Source organism: Notothenia rossii (assembly GCF_949606895.1).
Source record: "Notothenia rossii genome assembly, contig: scaffold_265, whole genome shotgun sequence".
Classification (NCBI taxonomy): domain Eukaryota; kingdom Metazoa; phylum Chordata; class Actinopteri; order Perciformes; family Nototheniidae; genus Notothenia; species Notothenia rossii.
Genome location: NW_027639616.1, coordinates 18,142 through 40,458, shown reverse-complemented (window position 1 = coordinate 40,458; position 22,317 = coordinate 18,142). Strand labels below are relative to the sequence as shown.

Sequence of the window (22,317 nt, the reverse complement as noted above, 5' to 3'; positions counted from 1 at the left end):
CTCTAGCACGGAGCTTGAACCGGAGTTGCGTTGGTGTGAATGAGGTAAAAGTCTCCATGAACCAAAGAACCAGAGAACCTTAGAACCACAGAACCTTAAAACCACAGAACAACAGAATATTAGAACCACAGAAAAACAGGAACAACAGAACCTTAGAACCACAGAACCTTAGAACCACAGGAACAACAGACCATTAGAACCACAGAACAACAGGAACAACAGAACCTTAGAACCAGATAAACAACAGAACATTAGAACCACAGAATCTTAGAACCACAGGAAAAACAGAACCTTAGAACCACAGAACAACAGACCATTAGAACCACAGAACAACAGGAACAACAGAACCTTAGAACCAGATAAACAACAGAACATTAGAACCACAGAACCTTAGAACCACAGGAAAAACAGAACCTTAGAACCACAGAACAACAGAACCTTAGAACCACAGGAACAACAGAACATTAGAACCACAGAACCTTAGAACCACAGGAACAACAGAACCTTAGAACAACAGAACATTAGAACCACAGAACAACAGACCATTAGAACCACAGGAACCACAGACCATTAGAACCACAGGAACCACAGAACATTAGAACCACAGGAAAAACAGAACCTTAGAACAACAGACCATTAGAACCACAGGAACAACAGAACATTAGAACCACAGAACAACAGACCATTAGAACCACAGGAACAACAGACCATTAGAACCACAGGAACAACAGAACATTAGAACCACAGGAACAACAGAACCTTAGAACCAGATAAACAACAGACCATTAGAACCACAGGAACAACAGACCATTAGAACCACAGGAACAACAGACCATTAGAACCACAGGAACAACAGAACATTAGAACCACAGGAACAACAGAACCTTAGAACCAGATAAACAACAGACCATTAGAACCACAGGAACAACAGAACCTTAGAACCACAGGAACAACAGAACCTTAGAACCACAGAACAACAGAACCTTAGAACCACAGGAACAACAGAACATTAGAACCACAGAACCTTAGAACCACAGGAAAAACAGAACCTTAGAACCACAGAACAACAGAACCTTAGAACCACAGGAACAACAGAACATTAGAACCACAGAACCTTAGAACCACAGGAACAACAGAACCTTAGAACAACAGAACATTAGAACCACAGAACAACAGACCATTAGAACCACAGGAACCACAGAACATTAGAACCACAGGAAAAACAGAAACTTAGAACAACAGACCATTAGAACCACAGGAACAACAGAACATTAGAACCACAGAACAACAGACCATTAGAACCACAGGAACAACAGACCATTAGAACCACAGGAACAACAGAACATTAGAACCACAGGAACAACAGAACATTAGAACCACAGGAACAACAGACCATTAGAACCACAGGAACAACAGAACATTAGAACCACAGAACAACAGACCATTAGAACCACAGGAACAACAGACCATTAGAACCACAGGAACAACAGACCATTAGAACCACAGGAACAACAGAACCTTAGAACCAGATAAACAACAGAACATTAGAACCACAGGAACAACAGACCATTAGAACCACAGAACAACAGGAACAACAGAACCTTAGAACCAGATAAACAACAGAACATTAGAACCACAGAATCTTAGAACCACAGGAAAAACAGAACCTTAGAACCACAGAACAACAGACCATTAGAACCACAGAACAACAGGAACAACAGAACCTTAGAACCAGATAAACAACAGAACATTAGAACCACAGAACCTTAGAACCACAGGAAAAACAGAACCTTAGAACCACAGAACAACAGAACCTTAGAACCACAGGAACAACAGAACATTAGAACCACAGAACCTTAGAACCACAGGAACAACAGAACCTTAGAACAACAGAACATTAGAACCACAGAACAACAGACCATTAGAACCACAGGAACCACAGAACATTAGAACCACAGGAAAAACAGAACCTTAGAACAACAGACCATTAGAACCACAGGAACAACAGAACATTAGAACCACAGAACAACAGACCATTAGAACCACAGGAACAACAGACCATTAGAACCACAGGAACAACAGAACATTAGAACCACAGGAACAACAGAACATTAGAACCACAGGAACAACAGAACCTTAGAACCAGATAATAAACAGAACATTAGAACAACAGAACCTTAGAACCACAGAAACAAAAGAGCCACCGGTCAGCCTCCTGCAGTTCCTCTCCTCTCCACGGGGGGGCTGCAGTTCCTCTCCTCTCCATGGGGGGGGGGGGGGGGGGGGGGGAGCTGCAGTTCCTCTCCTCTCCACGGGGGGGAGGGGGGGCTGCAGTTCCTCTCCTCTCCACGGGGGCAGCAGTTCCTCTCCTCTCCACGGGGGTAGCAGTTCCTCACCTCTCCTCTCCACTGGGGGGCAGCCGTTCCTCTCCACAATGTGCTGCAGTTCCTCTCCTGTCCACAGGGGGCGCTACACACCGGCAGCCTCCTCAGCCGCAGAAGAAGAAGAAGCAGCAGCTGTTGTTGACAGAGTCAATGGGAACTAACTGGGAATAAAAGTTCCCTTTGAACCCGCGGAACTGTCTCCAGGTAGGACCGGCTCACCTGGACCCTCACCTGCAGACTACCTGTGAGAGGGGGCTAACGTTAGCTTAGCATTCCGCTTTAAAGACAAGCAACAGTTGGCTTTAAGCTGCTAATGCTAACAGTGCGGAGTGGATGGGTTAGCTCATCTAAGCTAACAGATGCTAACGCTTAGTTAGCTGGTTAACTAATTGTGCATTAAGTAGTTTAACTAGTTTATCAAACTCAAAGCTAAGCTAACAGTCTGTTTATCACTTTAACCCGAGAGGCTGAGGTAATGCTAACTTCCGATTAGCTTTAGAGTAAAGCTTTATTTACTATGGGAGCTCTGAGCTAACATGCTAACATCAGCTGACTGCTAACAATGGATTTAAACAGTCATTACTTTATTATCTCTCTCAGGTGATCATCATTACCTCAGGTTAGCATCCTCTCTCAGGTTAGCATCCTCTCTCATGTGATTACATCATTACTTCAGGTTAGCATCCTCTCTCAGGTCAGAGGCAGCATCCTCTCTCAGGTCAGCATCCTCTCTCAGGTCAGCATCCTCTCTCAGGTCAGCATCCTCTCTCAGGTTAGCATCCTCTCTCAGGTTAGAGACAGCAACCTCTCTCAGGTCAGCAACCTCTCTCAGGTCAGCATTCTCTCTCAGGTTAGCATCCTCTCTCAGGTTAGAGACAGCATCCTCTCTCAGGTCAGCATCCTCTCTCAGGTTAGCATCCTCTCTCAGGTTAGCATCCTCTCTCAGGTTAGCATCCTCTCTCAGGTCAGAGACAGCATCCTCTCTCAGGTCAGCAACCTCTCTCAGGTCAGCATCCTCTCTCAGGTTAGCATTCTCTCTCAGGTTAGAGACAGCATCCTCTCTCAGGTCAGCATCCTCTCTCAGGTTAGCATCCTCTCTCAGGTTAGCATCCTCTCTCAGGTTAGAGACAGCATCCTCTCTCAGGTCAGCATCCTCTCTCAGGTTAGCATCCTCTCTCAGGTCAGCATCCTCTCTCAGGTTAGCATCCTGTCTCAGGTTAGCATCCTCTCTCAGGTCAGCATCCTCTCTCAGGTTAGCATCCTCTCTCAGGTTAGCATCCTCTCTCAGGTCAGCATCCTCTCTCAGGTCAGCATCCTCTCTCAGGTTAGCATCCTCTCTCAGGTTAGCATCCTCTCTCAGGTCAGCATCCTCTCTCAGGTCAGAGACAGCATCCTCTCTCAGGTTAGCATCCTCTCTCAGGTTAGCATCCTCTCTCAGGTCAGAGACAGCATCCTCTCTCAGGTTAGCATCCTCTCTCAGGTTAGCATCCTCTCTCAGGTCAGCATCCTCTCTCAGGTTAGCATCCTCTCTCAGGTCAGCATCCTCTCTCAGGTTAGCATCCTCTCTCAGGTTAGCATCCTCTCTGTGGTCAGCATCCTCTCTCAGGTTAGCATCCTCTCTCAGGTTAGCATCCTCTCTCAGGTCAGCATCCTCTCTCAGGTCAGAGACAGCATCCTCTCTCAGGTTAGCATCCTCTCTCAGGTTAGCATCCTCTCTCAGGTCAGAGACAGCATCCTCTCTCAGGTTAGCATCCTCTCTCAGGTTAGCATCCTCTCTCAGGTCAGCATCCTCTCTCAGGTCAGAGACAGCATCCTCTCTCAGGTTAGCATCCTCTCTCAGGTTAGCATCCTCTCTCAGGTCAGAGACAGCATCCTCTCTCAGGTCAGCATCCTCTCTCAGGTCAGCATCCTCTCTCAGGTCAGAGACAGCATCCTCTCTCAGGTTAGCATCCTCTCTCAGGTTAGCATCCTCTCTCAGGTCAGCATCCTCTCTCAGGTCAGCATCCTCTCTCAGGTTAGCATCCTCTCTCAGGTCAGAGACAGCATCCTCTCTCAGGTCAGCATCCTCTCTCAGGTCAGCGTCAGCATCCTCTCTCAGGTCAGCATCCTCTCTCAGTTTAGAGACAGCATCCTCTCTCAGGTCAGCATCCTCTCTCAGGTTAGGATCCTCTCTCAGGTTAGCATCCTCTCTCAGGTCAGCATCCTCTCTCAGGTCAGCATCCTCTCTCAGCTTAGCATCCTCTCTCAGGTTAGCATCCTCTCTCAGGTCAGCATCCTCTCTCAGGTTAGCATCCTCTCTCAGGTCAGCATCCTCTCTCAGGTTAGAGACAGCATCCTCTCTCAGGTTAGCATCCTCTCTCAGGTCAGCATCCTCTCTCAGGTCAGAGACAGCAGCCTCTGTGTGGAGAGAAAGATAAAGTCTGCTTGTATTTACTTGTGGAAAAGTGTTAGCTTTATCTCTGTTGTTATCACCAGCTGTACACCAACAACAACAACAACAACAACAACAACATGAGGCAATAAGAGAGACAAGTAGAAATATAACTACTATGTCTGATTCATATTCTGCTCAGAGACTGTGTGATATTAGGATATATAAATAAACTATAGACAAGTATCTACACCAAATGGAAGTATACAAAAACACACACACACACACTCTGTGTCTCAGGTCAGACAGAATAACATCCTAGCATCCTCTCTCAGATTAGCATCCTCTCTCAGGTCAGAGACAGCATCCTCTCTCAGGTTAGCATCCTCTCTCAGGTCAGCATCCTCTCTCAGGTTAGCATCCTCTCTCAGGTCAGCATCCTCTCTCAGGTCAGCATCCTCTCTCAGGTCAGAGACAGCATCCTCTCTCAGGTTAGCATCCTCTCTCAGGTCAGCATCCTCTCTCAGGTCAGCATCCTCTCTCAGGTTAGCATCCTCTCTCAGGTCAGCATCCTCTCTCAGGTCAGAGACAGCATCCTCTCTCAGGTCAGCATCCTCTCTCAGGTTAGCATCCTCTCTCAGGTCAGAGACAGCATCCTCTCTCAGGTTAGCATCCTCTCTCAGGTCAGCATCCTCTCTCAGGTCAGCATCCTCTCTCAGGTTAGCATCCTCTCTCAGGTCAGCATCCTCTCTCAGGTCAGAGACAGCATCCTCTCTCAGGTCAGCATCCTCTCTCAGGTCAGAGACAGCATCCTCTCTCAGGTTAGCATCCTCTCTCAGGTGAGCATCCTCTCTCAGGTCAGCATCCTCTCTCAGGTCAGAGACAGCATCCTCTCTCAGGTCAGCATCCTCTCTCAGGTCAGCATCCTCTCTCAGGTTAGCATCCTCTCTCAGGTTAGCATCCTCTCTTAGGTCAGAGACAGCATCCTCTCTCAGGTCAGCATCCTCTCTCAGGTTAGCATCCTCTCTCAGGTCAGCATCCTCTCTCAGGTTAGCATCCTCTCTCAGGTCAGAGACAGCATCCTCTCTCAGGTCAGCATCCTCTCTCAGGTTAGCATCCTCTCTCAGGTCAGCATCCTCTCTCAGGTCAGCATCCTCTCTCAGGTTAGCATCCTCTCTCAGGTCAGCATCCTCTCTCAGGTCAGCATCCTGTCTCAGGTCAGCATCCTCTCTCAGGTCAGCATCCTCTCTCAGGTTAGCATCCTCTCTCAGGTCAGCATCCTCTCTCAGGTCAGCATCCTCTCTCAGGTCAGAGACAGCATCCTCTCTCAGGTCAGCATCCTCTCTCAGGTTAGCATCCTCTCTCAGGTCAGAAACAGCATCCTCTCTCAGGTCAGCATCCTCTCTCAGGTCAGCATCCTCTCTCAGGTTAGCATCCTATCTCAGGTCAGCATCCTCTCTCAGGTCAGCATCCTCTCTCAGGTTAGCATCCTCTCTCAGGTCAGAGACAGCATCCTCTCTCAGGTTAGCATCCTCTCTCAGGTCAGAGACAGCATCCTCTCTCAGGTTAGCATCCTCTCTCAGGTCAGCATCCTCTCTCAGGTCAGCATCCTCTCTCAGGTCAGAGACAGCATCCTCTCTCAGGTCAGCATCCTCTCTCAGGTCAGAGTCAGCATCCTCTCTCAGGTCAGAGACAGCATCCTCTCTCAGGTTAGCATCCTCTCTCAGGTCAGCATCCTCTCTCAGGTTAGCATCCTCTCTCAGGTCAGCATCATCTCTCAGGTTAGCTTCCTCTCTCAGGTCAGCATCCTCTCTCAGGTTAGCATCCTCTCTCAGGTCAGCATCCTCTCTCGGGTTAGCATCCTCTCTCAGGTCAGCATCCTCTCTCAGGTTAGCGTCCTCTCTCAGGTCAGCATCCTCTCTCGGGTTAGCATCCTCTCTCAGGTCAGCATCCTCTCTCAGGTCAGCATCCTCTCTCAGGTCAGAGACAGCATCCTCTCTCAGGTCAGGATCCTCTCTCAGGTTAGCATCCTCTCTCAGGTCAGAGACAGCATCCTCTCTCAGGTCAGCATCCTCTCTCAGGTCAGAGACAGCATCCTCTCTCAGGTTAGCATCCTCTCTCAGGTCAGCATCCTCTCTCAGGTTAGCATCCTCTCTCAGGTTAGCATCCTCTCTCAGGTCAGCATCCTCTCTCAGGTTAGCATCCTCTCTCAGGTTAGCATCCTCTCTCAGGTCAGCATCCTCTCTCAGGTTAGAGACAGCATCCTCTCTCAGCTTAGCATCCTCTCTCAGGTCAGAGACAGCATCCTCTCTCAGGTTAGCATCCTCTCTCAGGTTAGCATCCTCTCTCAGGTCAGAGACAGCATCCTCTCTCAGATTAGCATCCTCTCTCAGGTTAGCATCCTCTCTCAGGTTAGCATCCTCTCTCAGGTCAGAGACAGCATCCTCTCTCAGGTCAGCATCCTCTCTCAGGTCAGCATCCTCTCTCAGGTCAGAGACAGCATCCTCTCTCAGGTTAGCATCCTCTCTCAGGTCAGAGACAGCATCCTCTCTCAGGTTAGCATCCTCTCTCAGGTTAGCATCCTCTCTCAGGTCAGCATCCTCTCTCAGGTTAGCATCCTCTCTCAGGTCAGCATCCTCTCTCAGGTTAGAGACAGCATCCTCTCTCAGCTTAGCATCCTCTCTCAGGTCAGCATCCTCTCTCAGGTCAGAGACAGCATCCTCTCTCAGGTCAGCATCCTCTCTCAGGTTAGCATCCTCTCTCAGGTCAGCATCCTCTCTCAGGTTAGCATCCTCTCTCAGGTCAGCATCCTCTCTCAGGTTAGCATCCTCTCTCAGGTCAGCATCCTCTCTCAGGTTAGCATCCTCTCTCAGGTCAGAGACAGCATCCTCTCTCAGGTCAGCATCCTCTCTCAGGTTAGCATCCTCTCTCAGGTCAGCATCCTCTCTCAGGTTAGCATCCTCTCTCAGGTCAGCATCCTCTCTCAGGTCAGAGACAGCAGCCTCTGTGTGGAGAGAAAGATAAAGTCTGCTTGTATTTACTTGTGGAAAAGTGTTAGCTTTATCTCTGTTGTTATCACCAGCTGTACACCAACAACAACAACAACAACAACAACATGAGGCAATAAGAGAGAAAAGTAGAAATATAACTACTATGTCTGATTCATATTCTGCTCAGAGACTGTGATATTAGGAAATATAAATAAACTATAGACAAGTATCTACACCAAATGGAAGTATACAAAAACACACACACACACACTCTGTGTCTCAGGTCAGACAGAATAACATATCTTTATTCATTATTTTATAAACGTGCATTGGACTTTTAAATTCAAAATAACCAACCCTGTGTGTGTGTGTGTGTGTGTGTGTGTGTGTGTGTGTGTGTGTGTGTGTGTGTGTGTGTGTGTGTGTGTGTGTGTGTGTGTGTGTGTGTGTGTGTGTGTGTGTGTGTGTGTGTGTGTGTGTGTGTGTGTGTGTGTGTGTGTGTGTGTGTGTGTGTGTGTGTGTGTGTTCCAGAGGAGGAGCAGTCCTGATGGAGGACTCAGAGCCCCCCCCCTCAGCAGCGACCCCCCCCCTGGGTGTGATGCTGATCGACGCTGAAGTTGCACAGAGGGCGTGTCGAGAAGTGCTGCAGCAGCTGAAGCTGAACCAGGAAGAGGAGCCTCAACGAATGAAGCTGGACCAGGGGGAGGGGCCTCAGCGGGGGGAGGAGCCTCAGCAGGGAGAGAAACCTCAACGAATGAAGCGGGACCAGGGGGAGGAGCCTCGACAGGTGGAGGAGCCTCAACGAATGAAGCTGGACCAGGGGGAAGAGCCTCAATCGATGAATCTGACCCAGGGGGAGGAGTCTCAATCAATGAAACTGACCCAGGGGGAGGAGCCTCAATCGATGAAACTGACCCAGGGGGAGGAGCCTCAATCAATGAAACTGACCCAGGGGGAAGAGCCTCAGCGGGGGGAGGAGCCTCAACTAATGAAGCTGAACCAGGGGGAGGAGCCTCAGCAGATTAATCTGAACCTGGGGGAGGGGCCTCAGTGGGGGGAGGAGCCTCAACATATGAAGCTGAACCAGGGGGAGGAGCCTCATCAGGGGGAGGGGCTTCAACTAATGAAGCTGCCCCAGGGGGAGGAGCCTCAATCGATGAAACTGACCCAGGGGGAGGAGCCTCAATCGATGAAACTGACCCAGGGGGAGGAGCCCCAACTAATTAAGCTGAACCAGGGGGATGAGCCTCAGCAACGCCCCGCTCCCCCCACGCTGCAGGTGGATGACCCCGAGGCCCCGCCCCCTGCCTCTATCCCTTCCTCTCCTGAGGCCCCGCCCCATGTATCTCCCCCGCCCCCTCCTGAGGCCCCGCCTCCCGGCTCGGTGAAGAGTCTCCGCCTCCGGCAGCGTTCCAACCCGTCCAAACAGTCGTGGCTGCTCCGCCTGTTCGAGTCCAAGCTGTTTGACGTCTCCATGGCGATCTCCTACCTGCACAGCTCCAAGGAGCCGGGGGTGCAGGCATACATCGGGAACCGGCTGTTCAGCTTCAGCCACGACCAGGTGGACTTCTACCTGCCGCAGCTGCTCAACATGTACATCCACATGGACGAGGACGTGGGCGACGCCATCAAGCCCTACGTGGTGAGTGAGGGCCCTGAACGCAGCATTCACTCACCTGTTAAGATAAGATAAGAAGCATTTTATAGTCAACGTTAAAACCTCTTCAAGCCCTAAGTGGTGAGGGGCCCTGAGCGCAGCATTTACACACCTGTTAGCATCCTCTGTTTCTAAATCCAGCATCTCTATGTGGTGTGTTCAGGTGCAGTATGTAACCTCTGTGTGGTGTGTTCAGGTACACCGCTGCAGACAGAGTAGGGTTGTTTGAGACGAGCTGCGGCTCGCCTCGAAAGTAGACGAGAGTAGCCGACCGCAAGCGGGGGAGGTCTCAAAAACCTCGCCTGAAGTCGGACAGCTCGGAGTCGGCTTCGGCTTCTTCTTCTTCTCTCGGTTTTGGCGGATTGCAAACAGCTTGAAGGTGCATACCGCCACCTCCGGAGTTGGCTTGATTCGGTTTGCATTTATAAAGAATGCACACATGTGTTTAATCGTTAATGTCAGATATGCACTAAGTAAACACATTTGTTCCTGCTCAAGATTAGATTCAACTTTATTGTTATTGCACAGATTACAGGTACTGAGACAACGAGATGCAGTTTAGCTTCCAACCAGGAGTGCAACAAGCAGTAAAGTGAAAAGTAATGTACACAATCTACAGAATAAAAGATAGAATGAATTGAATGATGAATAAACAGTGAGGGGTATGAATACACTAGATACACACAGCAGCCTGAGAGCAGTATGAACAGTGTGTATGAATACACTAGATATACACAGCAGCCTGTGAACAGTATGAACAGTGTGTATGAATACACTAGATACACACAGCAGCCTGTGAGCAGTATGAACAGTGTGTATGAATACACTAGATACACACAGCAGCCTGAGAGCAGTATGAACAGTGTGTATGAATACACTAGATATACACAGCAGCCTGAGAGCAGTATGAACAGTGTGTATGAATACACTAGATACACACAGCAGCCTGAGAGCAGTATGAACAGTGTGTATGAATACACTAGATACACACAGCAACCTGAGAGCAGTATGAACAGTGTGTATGAATACACTAGATACACACAGCAGCCTGTGAGCAGTATGAACAGTGTGTATGAATACACTAGATATACACAGCAGCCTGAGAGCAGTATGAACAGTGTGTATGAATACACTAGATACACACAGCAGCCTGAGAGCAGTATGAACAGTGTGTATGAATACACTAGATACACACAGCAACCTGAGAGCAGTATGAACAGTGTGTATGAATACACTAGATACACACAGCAGCCTGAGAGCAGTATGAACAGTGTGTATGAATACACTAGATACACACAGCAGCCTGTGAGCAGTATGAACTGTGTATGAATACACTAGATACACACAGCAGCCTGAGAGCAGTATGAACAGTGTGTATGAATACACTAGATACACACAGCAGCCTGTGAGAAGTATGAACAGTGTGTATGAATACACTAGATACACACAGCAGCCTGTGAGAAGTATGAACAGTGTGTATGAATACACTAGATACACACAGCAACCTGAGAGCAGTATGAACAGTGTGTATGAATACACTAGATACACACAGCAGCCTGTGAGAAGTATGAACAGTGTGTATGAATACACTAGATACACACAGCAGCCTGAGAGCAGTATGAACAGTGTGTATGAATACACTAGATACACACAGCAGCCTGTGAGCAGTATGAACAGTGTGTGTGAATACACTAGATACACACAGCAGCCTGTGAGCAGTATGAACAGTGTGTATGAATACACTAGATACACACAGCAGCCTGAGAGCAGTATGAACAGTGTGTACGAATACACTAGATACACACAGCAGCCTGAGAGCAGTATGAACAGTGTGTACGAATACACTAGATACACACAGCAGCCTGAGAGCAGTATGAACAGTGTGTATGAATACACTAGATACACACAGCAGCCTGAGAGCAGTATGAACAGTGTGTATGAATACACTAGATACACACAGCAGCCTGAGAGCAGTATGAACAGTGTGTATGAATACACTAGATACACACAGCAGCCTGTGAGCAGTATGAACAGTGTGTATGAATACACTAGATACACACAGCAGCCTGAGAGCAGTATGAACAGTGTGTATGAATAAACTAGATACACACAGCAGCCTGAGAGCAGTATGAACTGTGTGTATGAATACACTAGATACACACAGCAGCCTGAGAGCAGTATGAACAGTGTGTATGAATACACTAGATACACACAGCAGCCTGTGAGCAGTATGAACAGTGTGTATGAATACACTAGATACACACAGCAGCCTGAGAGCAGTATGAACAGTGTGTATGAATACACTAGATACACACAGCAGCCTGTGAGCAGTATGAACAGTGTGTATGAATACACTAGATACACACAGCAGCCTGTGAGCAGTATGAACAGTGTGTATGAATACACTAGATACACACAGCAGCCTGTGAGCAGTATGAACAGTGTGTATGAATACACTAGATACACACAGCAGCCTGAGAGCAGTATGAACAGTGTGTATGAATACACTAGATACACACAGCAGCCTGTGAGCAGTATGAACAGTGTGTATGAATACACTAGATACACACAGCAGCCTGTGAGCAGTATGAACAGTGTGTATGAATACACTAGATACACACAGCAGCCTGAGAGCAGTATGAACAGTGTGTATGAATACACTAGATACACACAGCAGCCTGTGAGCAGTATGAACAGTGTGTACAGTATGAATACACTAGATATACACAGCAGCCTGTGAGCAGTATGAACAGTGTGTATGAATACACTAGATACACACAGCAGCCTGAGAGCAGTATGAACAGTGTGTATGAATACTCTAGATACACACAGCAGCCTGAGAGCAGTATGAACAGTGTGTATGAATACACTAGATACACACAGCAGCCTGTGAGCAGTATGAACAGTGTGTATGAATACACTAGATACACACAGCAGCCTGAGAGCAGTATGAACAGTGTGTATGAATACACTAGATACACACAGCAGCCTGTGAGCAGTATGAACAGTGTGTATGAATACACTAGATACACACAGCAACCTGAGAGCAGTATGAACAGTGTGTATGAATACACTAGATACACACAGCAGCCTGAGAGCAGTATGAAGAGTGTGTATGAATACACTAGATACACACAGCAGCCTGAGAGCAGTATGAACAGTCTGTATGAATACACTAGATACACAACAGCAGCCTGAGAGCAGTATGAACAGTGTGTATGAATACACTAGATACACACAGCAGCCTGAGAGCAGTATGAACAGTCTGTATGAATACACTAGATACACACAGCAGCCTGAGAGCAGTATGAACAGTGTGTATGAATACACTAGATACACACAGCAGCCTGAGAACAGTATGAACAGTGTGTATGAATACACTAGATACACACAGCAGCCTGAGAGCAGTATGAACAGTGTGTATGAATACACTAGATACACACAGCAGCCTGTGAGCAGTATGAACAGTGTGTATGAATACACTAGATACACACAGCAGCCTGAGAGCAGTATGAACAGTGTGTATGAATACACTAGATACACACAGCAGCCTGAGAGCAGTATGAACAGTGTGTATGAATACATTAGATACACACAGCAGCCTGAGAGCAGTATGAACAGTGTGTATGAATACACTAGATACACACAGCAGCCTGTGAGAAGTATGAACAGTGTGTATGAATACACTAGATACACACAGCAGCCTGAGAGCAGTATGAACAGTGTGTATGAATACACTAGATACACACAGCAGCCTGTGAGAAGTATGAACAGTGTGTATGAATACACTAGATACACACAGCAGCCTGTGAGCAGTATGAACAGTGTGTATGAATACACTAGATACACACAGCAGCCTGTGAGCAGTACGACAGGTGTGTATGAATACACTAGATACACACAGCAGCCTGTGAGAAGTATGAACAGTGTGTATGAATACACTAGATACACACAGCAGCCTGTGAGCAGTATGAACAGTGTGTATGAATACACTAGATACACACAGCCAGATGAGAGCAGTATGAACAGTGTGTATGAATACACTAGATACACACAGCAGCCTGAGAGCAGTATGAACAGTCTGTATGAATACACTAGATACACACAGCAGCCTGAGAGCAGTATGAACAGTGTGTATGAATACACTAGATACACACAGCAGCCTGAGAGCAGTATGAACAGTGTGTATGAATACACTAGATACACACAGCAGCCTGAGAGCAGTATGAACAGTCTGTATGAATACACTAGATACACACAGCAGCCTGTGAGAAGTATGAACAGTGTGTATGAATACACTAGATACACACAGCAGCCTGAGAGCAGTATGAACAGTGTGTATGAATACACTAGATACACACAGCAGCCTGAGAGCAGTATGAACAGTGTGTATGAATACACTAGATACACACAGCAGCCTGAGAGCAGTATGAACAGTGTGTATGAATACACTAGATACACACAGCAGCCTGAGAGCAGTATGAACAGTGTGTATGAATACACTAGATACACACAGCAGCCTGAGAGCAGTATGAACAGTGTGTATGAATACACTAGATACACACAGCAGCCTGTGAGCAGTATGAACAGTGTGTATGAATACACTAGATACACACAGCAGCCTGAGAGCAGTATGAACAGTGTGTATGAATACACTAGATACACACAGCAGCCTGTGAGCAGTATGAACAGTGTGTATGAATACACTAGATACACACAGCAGCCTGAGAGCAGTATGAACAGTGTGTATGAATACACTAGATACACACAGCAGCCTGAGAGCAGTATGAACAGTGTGTATGAATACACTAGATACACACAGCAGCCTGAGAACAGTATGAACAGTGTGTATGAATACACTAGATACACACAGCAGCCTGTGAGCAGTATGAACAGTGTGTATGAATACACTAGATCAGGGGTGTCAAACTCAATTTCATCGCGGGCCACATTAGCATTATGGTTGCACTCAAAGGGCCGGTTGTAACTATATAAATATACATCTATAAATATATAAAATAATATATTATATTACATGATTGCCTCTGAATTGGATTATTATTGGATAGGGTAATAACTAACTACGTTTGAAAGCAGAAGTACAGGGCAAATAATTGCAAGTCTCTTCAGTGCGCAAACAAGATACATTGTGGGACATGTAGTTTATGGGCAACCTGCTTCTTTAAATCGGCATGTAACCGTATAATAACCGTAGTATATTCTTTGCAGGCTCTTGCGGGCCAAATAAAATGAAGTCGCGGGCCGGATTTGGCCCCCGGGCCTTGAGTTTGACACCCCTGCACTAGATACACACAGCAGCCTGTGAGCAGTATGAACAGTGTCTATGAATACACTAGATACACATAGCAGCCTGAGAGCAGTATGAACAGTGTGTATGAATACACTAGATACACACAGCAGCCTGAGAGCAGTATGAACAGTGTGTATGAATACACTAGATACACACAGCAGCCTGAGAGCAGTATGAACAGTGTGTATGAATACACTAGATACACACAGCAGCCTGAGAGCAGTATGAACAGTGTGTATGAATACACTAGATACACACAGCAGCCTGAGAGCAGTATGAACAGTGTGTATGAATACACTAGATACACACAGCAGCCTGAGAGCAGTATGAACAGTGTGTATGAATAAACTAGATACACACAGCAGCCTGAGAGCAGTATGAACAGTGTGTATGAATACACTAGATACACACAGCAGCCTGTGAGCAGTATGAACAGTGTGTATGAATACACTAGATACACACAGCAGCCTGAGAGCAGTATGAACAGTGTGTATGAATACACTAGATACACACAGCAGCCTGAGAGCAGTATGAACAGTGTGTATGAATACACTAGATACACACAGCAGCCTGAGAGCAGTATGAACAGTGTGTATGAATACACTAGATACACACAGCAGCCTGAGAGCAGTATGAACAGTGTGTATGAATACACTAGATACACACAGCAGCCTGAGAGCAGTATGAACAGTGTGTAGGAATACACTAGATACACACAGCAGCCTGAGAGCAGTATGAACAGTGTGTATGAATACACTAGATACACACAGCAGCCTGTGAGCAGTATGAACAGTGTGTATGAATACACTAGATACACACAGCAGCCTGAGAGCAGTATGAACAGTGTGTATGAATACACTAGATACACACAGCAGCCTGAGAGCAGTATGAACAGTGTGTATGAATACACTAGATACACACAGCAGCCTGTGAGCAGTATGAACAGTGTGTATGAATACACTAGATACACACAGCAGCCTGAGAGCAGTATGAACAGTGTGTATGAATACACTAGATACACACAGCAGCCTGTGAGCAGTATGAACAGTGTGTATGAATACACTAGATACACACAGCAGCCTGTGAGCAGTATGAACAGTGTGTATGAATACACTAGATACACACAGCAGCCTGAGAGCAGTATGAACAGTGTGTATGAATACACTAGATACACACAGCAGCCTGAGAGCAGTATGAACAGTGTGTATGAATACACTAGATACACACAGCAGCCTGAGAGCAGTATGAAGAGTGTGTATGAATACACTAGATACACACAGCAGCCTGAGAGCAGTATGAACAGTCTGTATGAATACACTAGATACACACAGCAGCCTGAGAGCAGTATGAACAGTGTGTATGAATACACTAGATACACACAGCAGCCTGAGAGCAGTATGAACAGTGTGTATGAATACACTAGATACACACAGCAGCCTGTGAGCAGTATGAACAGTGTGTATGAATACACTAGATACACACAGCAACCTGAGAGCAGTATGAACAGTGTGTATGAATACACTAGATACACACAGCAGCCTGAGAGCAGTATGAACAGTGTGTATGAATACATTAGATACACACAGCAGCCTGAGAGCAGTATGAACAGTGTGTATGAATACACTAGATACACACAGCAGCCTGTGAGAAGTATGAACAGTGTGTATGAATACACTAGATACACACAGCAGCCTGAGAGCAGTATGAACAGTGTGTATGAATACACTAGATACACACAGCAGCCTGAGAGCAGTATGAACAGTCTGTATGAATACACTAGATACACACAGCAGCCTGAGAGCAGTATGAACAGTGTGTATGAATACACTAGATACACACAGCAGCCTGAGAGCAGTATGAACAGTGTGTATGAATACACTAGATACACACAGCAGCCTGAGAGCAGTATGAACAGTCTGTATGAATACACTAGATACACACAGCAGCCTGTGAGAAGTATGAACAGTGTGTATGAATACACTAGATACACACAGCAGCCTGAGAGCAGTATGAACAGTGTGTATGAATACACTAGATACACACAGCAGCCTGAGAGCAGTATGAACAGTGTGTATGAATACACTAGATACACACAGCAGCCTGAGAGCAGTATGAACAGTGTGTATGAATACACTAGATACACACAGCAGCCTGAGAGCAGTATGAACAGTGTGTATGAATACACTAGATACACACAGCAGCCTGAGAGCAGTATGAACAGTGTGTATGAATACACTAGATACACACAGCAGCCTGTGAGCAGTATGAACAGTGTGTATGAATACACTAGATACACACAGCAGCCTGAGAGCAGTATGAACAGTGTGTATGAATACACTAGATACACACAGCAGCCTGTGAGCAGTATGAACAGTGTGTATGAATACACTAGATACACACAGCAGCCTGAGAGCAGTATGAACAGTGTGTATGAATACACTAGATACACACAGCAGCCTGAGAGCAGTATGAACAGTGTGTATGAATACACTAGATACACACAGCAGCCTGAGAACAGTATGAACAGTGTGTATGAATACACTAGATACACACAGCAGCCTGTGAGCAGTATGAACAGTGTGTATGAATACACTAGATCAGGGGTGTCAAACTCAATTTCATCGCGGGCCACATTAGCATTATGGTTGCACTCAAAGGGCCGGTTGTAACTATATAAATATACATCTATAAATATATAAAATAATATATTATATTACATGATTGCCTCTGAATTGGATTATTATTGGATAGGGTAATAACTAACTACGTTTGAAAGCAGAAGTACAGGGCAAATAATTGCAAGTCTCTTCAGTGCGCAAACAAGATACATTGTGGGACATGTAGTTTATGGGCAACCTGCTTCTTTAAATCGGCATGTAACCGTATAATAACCGTAGTATATTCTTTGCAGGCTCTTGCGGGCCAAATAAAATGAAGTCGCGGGCCGGATTTGGCCCCCGGGCCTTGAGTTTGACACCCCTGCACTAGATACACACAGCAGCCTGTGAGCAGTATGAACAGTGTCTATGAATACACTAGATACACATAGCAGCCTGAGAGCAGTATGAACAGTGTGTATGAATACACTAGATACACACAGCAGCCTGAGAGCAGTATGAACAGTGTGTATGAATACACTAGATACACACAGCAGCCTGTGAGCAGTATGAACAGTGTGTATGAATACACTAGATACACACAGCAGCCTGAGAGCAGTATGAACAGTGTGTATGAATACACTAGATACACACAGCAGCCTGTGAGAAGTATGAACAGTGTGTATGAATACACTAGATACACACAGCAGCCTGAGAGCAGTATGAACAGTGTGTATGAATACACTAGATACACACAGCAGCCTGAGAGCAGTATGAACAGTGTGTATGAATACACTAGATACACACAGCAGCCTGAGAGCAGTATGAACAGTGTGTATGAATAAACTAGATACACACAGCAGCCTGAGAGCAGTATGAACAGTGTGTATGAATACACTAGATACACACAGCAGCCTGTGAGCAGTATGAACAGTGTGTATGAATACACTAGATACACACAGCAGCCTGAGAGCAGTATGAACAGTGTGTATGAATACACTAGATACACACAGCAGCCTGAGAGCAGTATGAACAGTGTGTATGAATACACTAGATACACACAGCAGCCTGTGAGCAGTATGAACAGTGTGTATGAATACACTAGATACACACAGCAGCCTGAGAGCAGTATGAACAGTGTGTATGAATACACTAGATACACACAGCAGCCTGAGAGCAGTATGAACAGTGTGTATGAATACACTAGATACACACAGCAGCCTGAGAGCAGTATGAACAGTGTGTAGGAATACACTAGATACACACAGCAGCCTGAGAGCAGTATGAACAGTGTGTATGAATACACTAGATACACACAGCAGCCTGTGAGCAGTATGAACAGTGTGTATGAATACACTAGATACACACAGCAGCCTGAGAGCAGTATGAACAGTGTGTATGAATACACTAGATACACACAGCAGCCTGAGAGCAGTATGAACAGTGTGTATGAATACACTAGATACACACAGCAGCCTGTGAGCAGTATGAACAGTGTGTATGAATACACTAGATACACACAGCAGCCTGAGAGCAGTATGAACAGTGTGTATGAATACACTAGATACACACAGCAGCCTGTGAGCAGTATGAACAGTGTGTATGAATACACTAGATACACACAGCAGCCTGTGAGCAGTATGAACAGTGTGTATGAATACACTAGATACACACAGCAGCCTGAGAGCAGTATGAACAGTGTGTATGAATACACTAGATACACACAGCAGCCTGTGAGCAGTATGAACAGTGTGTATGAATACACTAGATACACACAGCAGCCTGAGAGCAGTATGAACAGTGTGTATGAATACACTAGATACACACAGCAGCCTGTGAGCAGTATGAACAGTGTGTATGAATACACTAGATACACACAGCAGCCTGAGAGCAGTATGAACAGTGTGTATGAATACACTAGATACACACAGCAGCCTGTGAGCAGTATGAACAGTGTGTATGAATACACTAGATACACACAGCAGCCTGTGAGCAGTATGAACAGTGTGTATGAATACACTAGATACACACAGCAGCCTGAGAGCAGTATGAACAGTGTGTATGAATACACTAGATACACACAGCAGCCTGTGAGCAGTATGAACAGTGTGTATGAATACACTAGATACACACAGCAGCCTGAGAGCAGTATGAACAGTGTGTAGGAATACACTAGATACACACAGCAGCCTGAGAGCAGTATGAACAGTGTGTATGAATACACTAGATACACACAGCAGCCTGTGAGCAGTATGAACAGTGTGTATGAATAGACTAGATACACACAGCAGCCTGTGAGCAGTATGAACAGTGTGTATGAATACACTAGATACACACAGCAGCCTGTGAGCAGTATGAACAGTGTGTATGAATACACTAGATACACACAGCAGCCTGAGAGCAGTATGAACAGTGTGTATGAATACACTAGATACACACAGCAGCCTGAGAGCAGTATGAACAGTGTGTATGAATACACTAGATACACACAGCAGCCTGTGAGCAGTATGAACAGTGTGTATGAATACACTAGATACACACAGCAGCCTGAGAGCAGTATGAACAGTGTGTATGAATACACTAGATACACACAGCAGCCTGTGAGCAGTATGAACAGTGTGTATGAATACACTAGATACACACAGCAGCCTGAGAGCAGTATGAACAGTGTGTATGAATACACTAGATACACACAGCAGCCTGTGAGCAGTATGAACAGTGTGTATGAATACACTAGATACACACAGCAGCCTGTGAGCAGTATGAACAGTGTGTATGAATACACTAGATACACACAGCAGCCTGAGAGCAGTATGAACAGTGTGTATGAATACACTAGATACACACAGCAGCCTGTGAGCAGTATGAACAGTGTGTATGAATACACTAGATACACACAGCAGCCTGAGAGCAGTATGAACAGTGTGTAGGAATACACTAGATACACACAGCAGCCTGAGAGCAGTATGAACAGTGTGTATGAATACACTAGATACACACAGCAGCCTGTGAGCAGTATGAACAGTGTGTATGAATAGACTAGATACACACAGCAGCCTGTGAGCAGTATGAACAGTGTGTATGAATACACTAGATACACACAGCAGCCTGTGAGCAGTATGAACAGTGTGTATGAATACACTAGATACACACAGCAGCCTGAGAGCAGTATGAACAGTGTGTATGAATACACTAGATACACACAGCAGCCTGAGAGCAGTATGAACAGTGTGTATGAATACACTAGATACACACAGCAGCCTGTGAGCAGTATGAACAGTGTGTATGAATACACTAGATACACACAGCAGCCTGAGAGCAGTATGAACAGTGTGTATGAATACACTAGATACACACAGCAGCCTGTGAGCAGTATGAACAGTGTGTATGAATACACTAGATACACACAGCAGCCTGTGAGCAGTATGAACAGTGTGTATGAATACACTAGATACACACAGCAGCCTGAGAGCAGTATGAACAGTGTGTATGAATACACTAGATACACACAGCAGCCTGAGAGCAGTATGAACAGTGTGTATGAATACACTAGATACACACAGCAGCCTGAGAGCAGTATGAACAGTGTGTATGAATACACTAGATACACACAGCAGCCTGAGAGCAGTATGAACAGTGTGTATGAATACACTAGATACACACAGCAGCCTGAGAGCAGTATGAACAGTGTGTATGAATACACTAGATACACACAGCAGCCTGTGAGCAGTATGAACAGTGTGTATGGATATGCTAAGATATATAAAGTATAAAAACGGTAAGCAGTGCAAGTATAGTATAAAATATATAGATATTAATTTCATGATGATAAACATTGTGGAACAATGATGAAAAATGTTAATGGAGGGGGCGACGTAAAACTGACACAAAACAACAACAAAGTTTTGCCGAGCCAATTGGAGAGCTTCATCAGCAGCACGTGGTAAAACCCACCAATGAGCGCTCAGCTCGAGATACCAGCGAGTCGTTTCCCATCAAGCATTTCGCTTCCTCAGCCCGTGGAGAGGAACTGCGCCGCCTCGCCGCGCCTCGCTCTCAAGGCTGCGGGCGTCTTTGTCCCGCGAGATTTCAACGTCTCATGTGAGCGAGCCTCCAGAGCAAGTCGGACAAAATGACTACCCATCATGCAACGCACGAGCAAGACGGCGATCGAAATTGCGCAGGTCTGCGTCGGTCTCGCTCGTCTCAAACAAGCCTAGAATCTGGTTCAGTCTTCAGTGTGTAACCCCTCCCCCTCTCTGTGGTGTGTTCAGTCTTCAGTGTGTAACCCCTCCCCCTCTCTGTGGTGTGTTCAGTCTTCAGTGTGTAACCCCTCCCCCTCTCTGTGGTGTGTTCAGTCTTCAGTGTGTAACCCCTCCCCCTCTCTGTGGTGTGTTCAGGTGCAGTGTGTAACCCCTACCCCTCTCTGTGGTGTGTTCAGGTGCAGTGTGTAACCCCTCCTCCTCTCTGTGGTGTGTTCAGGTGCAGTGTGTAACCCCTCCCCCTCTCTGTGGTGTGTTCAGGTGCAGTGTGTAACCCCTCCCCCTCTCTGTGGTGTGTTTAGGTACACCGCTGCAGACAGAGCATCTGGTTCAGTCTTCAGTGTGCCTGGCTGTTGGGAGCGTATTCTTCAGATATGCACATCTCCACTCAGAGACACTCCAGAGGCACCAAGCTGAGAAAGATCATCCTGTCTGACGAGCTGAAGCCAGCAGGGACCCGGGGGCGCAGAGAACCCCTGACGCTGACCCCCTTCTCTCCCCTGACCCCCCCTCCAGGCCCCCTGACCCCCCCTGAACACAGCCTCTCGCCCTCCAAACGGACGCACCAACGCTCCAAGTCCGACGCCACGGTGAGCATCAGCCTGAGCAGCAACCTGAAGAGGACGAGCAGCAACCCCCGGGTGGAGAGCCAGGACGAGGTGAGGAGGGGGGGGGGGGGGGGTATGGGTGAGAGACTGTGTGTTCAAAGACTCTAATGTTTTATCATCATCTGCTCAGCAGCTAC

The 22,317-nt window shown here is 46.4% G+C and overlaps 1 protein-coding gene across 4 annotated transcripts in view; it reads left to right on the top strand.

Annotated features, from left to right (window-relative positions):
- The first annotated feature begins 2,469 nt into the window (after positions 1 to 2,469).
- LOC307027603 (phosphatidylinositol 4-kinase beta-like) overlaps positions 2,470 to 22,317 on the top strand; it is a 37,173-nt gene continuing 17,325 nt past the window's right edge. For 3 of the 4 annotated variants that reach the window (XR_013804691.1, XM_079695885.1, XM_079695883.1), the window contains exons 1-3: positions 2,470 to 2,588; positions 8,277 to 9,387; positions 21,875 to 22,231. Coding sequence is in view for 3 of the 4 variants with exons in the window: in XM_079695885.1 (XP_079552011.1) it covers positions 8,293 to 9,387; positions 21,875 to 22,231 (1,452 nt within the window). In the remaining variant the exon portion in view is untranslated. Of the gene's footprint in view, positions 2,629 to 8,276; positions 9,388 to 21,874; positions 22,232 to 22,317 lie in introns of all 4 variants that reach the window. The other variant, XM_079695884.1, reaches the window with a different exon arrangement.